The sequence below is a fragment of the Atta cephalotes genome (assembly GCF_000143395.1).
Source record: "Atta cephalotes unplaced genomic scaffold scaffold00013, whole genome shotgun sequence".
Lineage (NCBI taxonomy): Eukaryota > Metazoa > Arthropoda > Insecta > Hymenoptera > Formicidae > Atta > Atta cephalotes.
This window is the reverse complement of record NW_012130077.1, coordinates 4,716,621-4,722,499: the sequence shown is the minus strand read 5'-3', so window position 1 is coordinate 4,722,499 and position 5,879 is coordinate 4,716,621. Positions and strand designations below refer to the sequence as shown.

At 33.4% G+C, this 5,879-nt stretch overlaps 2 protein-coding genes across 2 annotated transcripts in view; one reads left to right on the top strand and one right to left on the bottom strand.

The window, feature by feature from the left end:
* Positions 1 to 4,366, top strand: part of LOC105617550 (alkyldihydroxyacetonephosphate synthase) — a 17,452-nt gene extending 13,086 nt beyond the window's left edge. Inside the window, exons 5-6 of the mRNA XM_012199106.1 lie at positions 2,682 to 2,991; positions 3,207 to 4,366. Of these exons, the coding sequence (XP_012054496.1) occupies positions 2,682 to 2,991; positions 3,207 to 3,977 (1,081 nt within the window). The 3' untranslated portion in view covers positions 3,978 to 4,366. The remainder of the gene's footprint in view (positions 1 to 2,681; positions 2,992 to 3,206) is intronic.
* A 392-nt stretch (positions 4,367 to 4,758) lies between these two features.
* LOC105617705 (TATA-binding protein-associated factor 172-like) overlaps positions 4,759 to 5,879 on the bottom strand; it is an 8,890-nt gene continuing 7,769 nt past the window's right edge. Inside the window, exons 11-12 of the mRNA XM_012199260.1 lie at positions 5,035 to 5,676; positions 4,759 to 4,962 (exon numbers count right to left, since the gene is read on the bottom strand). Coding sequence (XP_012054650.1) covers positions 4,759 to 4,962; positions 5,035 to 5,676 — 846 coding nt within the window. The remainder of the gene's footprint in view (positions 4,963 to 5,034; positions 5,677 to 5,879) is intronic.

Here is a 5,879-nt window from a genome sequence, read left to right as displayed (position 1 = left end):
TACTTACTTTACTTACTACTACTACACACACACACACACACACACACACACACACACACACACACACACACACACACACACACACACAGTCAACTATTTTGACCAACATAAGAAAATGTGGTACTAAAAAACTCTTAAACTCTTCTCAGAACTTTATAATAAAATAAACAATTTTTGTCTCTTGCTGTTTTTCTATAAAGTTGTAGTTTTTCTGTAAAGTTGTAATACTTGAGTAAAAAATGATTGAAAATCAATATTCGGCGATTATTAATAATTAATAATTGATATCTTGTTAACTATTGCGAAAATTATAAAATGATAGAGAACTTTTCTACTCAGTTTAATCCCCTCTACTAGCACATAAAATATTTGGCAGTCATTTTGGGACATTCTGTATATGTATGTACTATACCGGATGTTTAAAATAAAGCGTTACAAATTTTTATCTCGGAAACACATTTGAGAAAAATTGTTCAGACAAAAGTTGTGGGATTGAAAAAGATTCATTTATTAATCTTCATTTGACTTGGTTGTTTGCCAAATCATGTCAAGGTCATGTCGATTTTTTTTTAAATGAAACACTCTATTATTGATTCCGGAATTTAATAGCCGATGTCGAGAGCTTCCCAAAATACTATAATAAAGTTATTTTTTATTGAGTACTTTTCGAATTATGATACTTGAAAATTACAGTATCACCGGTATTATTCAAGGTGTTCGGACTGACGGCTAAAACATTTATCAAGATCAAGGTCATTGGAGATTATTTTTTTTATTTTTGCATTAAAAATTAATGTTTACGTAAAAATGGAAAGAATTACATCTCCAATGGCTTTGATCTTGATAAATGATATCCTGAACAATATTCAAAAGGTTTTAGTCATCGATCAGATATCTTGAATAATGTTAATGCCGGCGCTACTGTAACTTTCAAGCATCATATTCAAAAAGTACTTAATAAAAAATTTTTTCTTATAGCGTTTTGAAAAGCTCTCGATATCAGCTAAATTCTAGAAATAAAAGTAGGATATTCTATTTAAAAAAATCGATGTGATCTTGATCTGACATTGGCGACGCTACTCAAGGATAAACTAAGATTAGTAAATAAAACTTTTTTGAAAACAATTTTTATCTGAACAATTTTGTCTGAACAAAACTTTTTTTTCGATAATGCCGTGTTTTCAAAATAAAAGTTTGTAATGTTTTTGAACCAGGTATATCATGGTGGAAAAAAGCAAGTGCTTATATAACGTTTATATATATGCAATAATGATTGATAACATTTGTGATGATAAAATGTACTTTTTGATTATGTTTCTTACAAAACTCAATAGTACTTTTTCAGCTTAGAGTGTAAGTTATTTTAAATGTATAGCATGAAAAGCAAATAAAACTCATTTTTCTCCACATTGTAAATTGCTATAAAATATCGCCACGTACATACAATAAAGCTTACTTTACTTTTGTATTCATTCATAATATTTGTTATCGTATCAGAAAAACTGTAGCACATAGTCAACATTTTATTATTTATATAAACGTGTATATACTTCAATGATTCAAGGCTAAGTAAAATAGTCAATTGTGTAAAGCACAAAATACAAGAGATCCTGTGTCATATAACCTGTGGATATCAAAATACAAAATAGAGAATCGAATTATCATATTTAATTAAAGTTAAATAATATTATATAACGTTTCTCAAGATATAAGACATGATTGTAACTTCAATTCAAAATACGGAATATATTAATATTTTTGAAAATTTAAATTAAATCAACAAAAATATATGTATATCTTCAAAATTTTTTATTATCTATAACTTAGTCCTGTAATAATATAATCAGTCAAAATCGATACGTCGTAAAATTTTTAAATACAACGAATACATCATTTCTCAACGGCATACATTACAACGTAGGATATTGGCAGTTAATATTTTATATTTTAATCACATAACAATTAAATAAAGATATTTCGATCTTAAATTACATTACTCTCTCTATTAATTTTTTTACAAAAATTGTTTATAAATGGACTCATAATTTGAGTTGAATATAAAGGCTTTATTAGTTGATTCGTTATAACAAGTTTACCACGTACTGATAAGACTCATGGAGGTTATTGTACATAGGTATTATTGTCGTTACTTTAATTATAAATTATTATTATTAATGTAAGAATATTCATCCATGCATATTAGAATCTAGAAATTATGTGTGGAATAACTAAAGATGAGCGGTGGAAGTATTCGACTGAGTTTAAAGGTAAACAAATTCTCAGGAATAAAATACGATACAATAATTGACTAACTTATTTTTTAAAGTTCTCTTTAGAAAATATAACTTGATTTTAACGTTCGTTCTTTTGAATTAATTTTATAACGTGAGATATAAAACTTTTGGTTATGTGAGAATGTACTCTTATGCGTAAATTGGAAGGATTTGAAGGATTTTTGTAATACTGAAGATGACCTAATTTAAGGTCGAAACATCTATTTATTTAATTGTTATGATTAAAATATAAAATATTAGCTGCCAACATCCTGCGTTATGATGTATGCCGTTGAGAAATTCGTTGTGTTTAATATAATCAGTATTTAAAATTTTTGTAAGAAACAAAATTTTGTAAGAAACAAAATTTTGAATGTATAGAAGTTGAAAATAGTTTGTCTCAAATAGTTTAGGTGGATGGGTGGCGACTAGGGCAAGCGGTATGAAAAAGAACACATACGGTAACATCGAAGATTTGGTCGTGCGATTGCGAATGGTCACTGGAAGAACAGAGGATCCTGTTATCACTTTAGAAAGAAGTAATCTGGTACCTCGCGTATCTTGTGGCCCGGATTTTGATCATGTGATACTCGGCAGCGAAGGAACATTAGGAATTATCACGGAGATTGTATTAAAGATACGACCTTTACCGCGAATAGTGAAATACGGCAGTATTGTATTCCCACATTTTCTGAGCGGCGTTTGTGCATTGCAAGAGGTGCGTATGCTTTATGTTGACACTTACATTAAGCCAACCGGTAAGGACCGTGCTCCTTTGTTAACACTTGCCCAATACAAATATTATGACAAAAGAAAGCCGACGAAAGACAACTATTGTATGTACGTCTGTTTTCATGTACACAGTAAAGGAATACGATCCATCTCGTACAAGATCAATAAAAGAATATAATTCTGTTATGAATATATTTATAGATTGCGAAGGAACGGTGTCAACCTGCCAGCATACGTTTAATGGACAACGAGCAGTTCCAAATGGGGCAAACTCTACGCCCGGAGTCTGGTTGGGGCGGTTTGATTCTGCAAGGACTAAAACATATGTACATCACTCGAATAAAAGGTTTTCGATGGGATCAGATATGCGTGGCCACGCTATTAATGGAGGGTGATGTAGCAGAGGATACTGCGACTCAGGAACGAAAAATTTACAAGATAGCTGATAAATACGGTGGCATACCGGCAGGCGAAGCGAACGGTGAACGAGGTTACATGTTAACATTCGTGATAGCGTACATCCGTGACCTTGCAATCGAGTTTAACATATTTGCAGAATCATTTGAGACTTCCGTTTCTTGGAATCGTGCATTATCATTATGCAGAAATGTAAAGTCTCGCGTGGCCAGAGATTGCAAGGTGCACGGTATCAGTAAATATTTTATTTCATGTCGCGTCACACAGACCTATGACGTGGGTTGTTGCGTGTATTTTTACTTGGCAATTAGCTCAAATATGGAGAATTCTGTAGAAACTTTTGAGGCCATTGAGCATGCAGCGCGGGAGGAAATACTCGCCAATGGTGGCTCGCTCTCCCATCATCATGGAGTAGGGAAAATACGTGCGTCGTTTTATCCCGAAGCCGTTGGAGAAGCGAATGTTTCTCTTTATCGAGCGACTAAAGCGCATTTGGATCCACATGATATATTCGCAGCGGGTAATATGGTTTCAGGAAATAAATCAAAATTGTGAATTAAAATCTTATGTGCGACAGTGCAGAATCTATAGAGCTATTCCATATTCCGTTAGTGCCGATATCTTGAATAATTGAAAAGTTTTTATAATAAATTGATGTGATTTCGTACACTTTCAATCAAAAGTTACAAATCTTATCAATTTATCGTTAAGATTGTTCTGTGTAATGTTTTCTAATGAAGAATATAATTTTCCCATTAACGGAGAATGCACGTAAATAGCAAATATGAAGCAACTGGTATTGTTGTTTGCTGATTCGACATGATATAGAAAAAAAGACTAGTACAATATACATTATAAATAATTATGCACCATGACGTCATTTGGTACAAATGCGGAATTGTAATTGTATCGGCATTTTTATAAATTATTACAACTAAACAAAACACACGTTTACCTTACGCAGATACCTTAATTTATCCTTACTTACTATATATAGATTGAGTTTAGGTACGCTGATGTCATTTTTCTATTGTAAGACTTAATGATTTCTTCTATTGCAAGACGTAATGATTTCTTCTATTGCAACAGAGCTAGATTTGTTAACTCTTAATTAAATGTCTTAATAATGCGTTTATTATTACGTAATTTTTATTATTACGTAAATTATATAAAGATCGCTTTTGGCCATTGAGATATGCTACGCAACCAAGAGTTAACAATTGGATCCGATTTCTATAATATTTTTCATTCGATATCAGTGCTAGCTTTGAGCTACACGAAAAACTTACCGAGCTCTAAATCTATATTGAATGAATTTATCAAGGTACTGGTAAGCTTACTGGCTATCAGCCTTCAGAGTAGACAAAAATGAGTCGAGATCATATTCGTCGTCATATTGCTGCTGTTCCCAGAGTTCAGGTAGGATATCTAGCACAGAACGGCTAATACCCGATAGGCCAGGAAGTTTCGACGAAATAGTGTCTTCTTGATGATCCATCCTTTTTTCCTTTCCGTTATCCAACGAGAACAGATCCAACAACTAAAAAAATCATATCGATTTTACATTACGTGAGTTTCGATAAAGTTTGATATTAAATGTTAATTGAATTACTTGGTCAGTAGCCATGGTTTCCAAAGAAGCATTCTCTGTCGATATTATTGTATTTGCAGTGAGAAGTTTGAATTTTTGTAGCCCCATGATCTTTTCCTCTACTGTCGATCTAGTAATTAACCGGTATACGTTGACTACTTTCTTCTGTCCTATACGGTGCGCGCGGTCCATTGCTTGGAGATCTTTCATAGGGTTCCAATCGTGCTCCACGAATATGACCGTATCTGCTCCCGTCAAGTTTAATCCAAGACCACCGACTTGAGTGGTTAACAGAAGAACATCTATCGATGGATCAGCATTGAAACGTGTTACGATAGAATGTCTGTGCGTCGCCGGCACACTGCCATCTAGACGGAGATATGTTACTGTCGGCAGATGCGTGCGAAGTAGATCTTCCTCCACAATGTCCAACATTGCCTTCAATTGGCAGAAAATTAGAGCACGATGCTGGCTCACTAGTTGTTGTTCCTGGGAATGAGTGCTTTCTGCGGTAAGATTCACAGCGACGGAGGAATTGCGAGTTTGCTGCTGTTGCTGTTGCCCAATACCACAATCTAATAGCAATTGTTTCAATGCAAGTAACTTGGCGCCGTGCTCAATTTCTGCCAAAGTGCTTTGTTGCTGCTTCAACATATCACACACCTGGAAATATAAAAAAATCATATAGGAAATTTATTACAACAGATTTCATAAACTAAATGAAAAAAATTGAAAAATATAAGACTGTGAAACAAGATATTTCACACACACACACACACACACACACACACACACACACACACACACACACACACACACACACACACACACACACACACACACACACACACACACACACACACTAC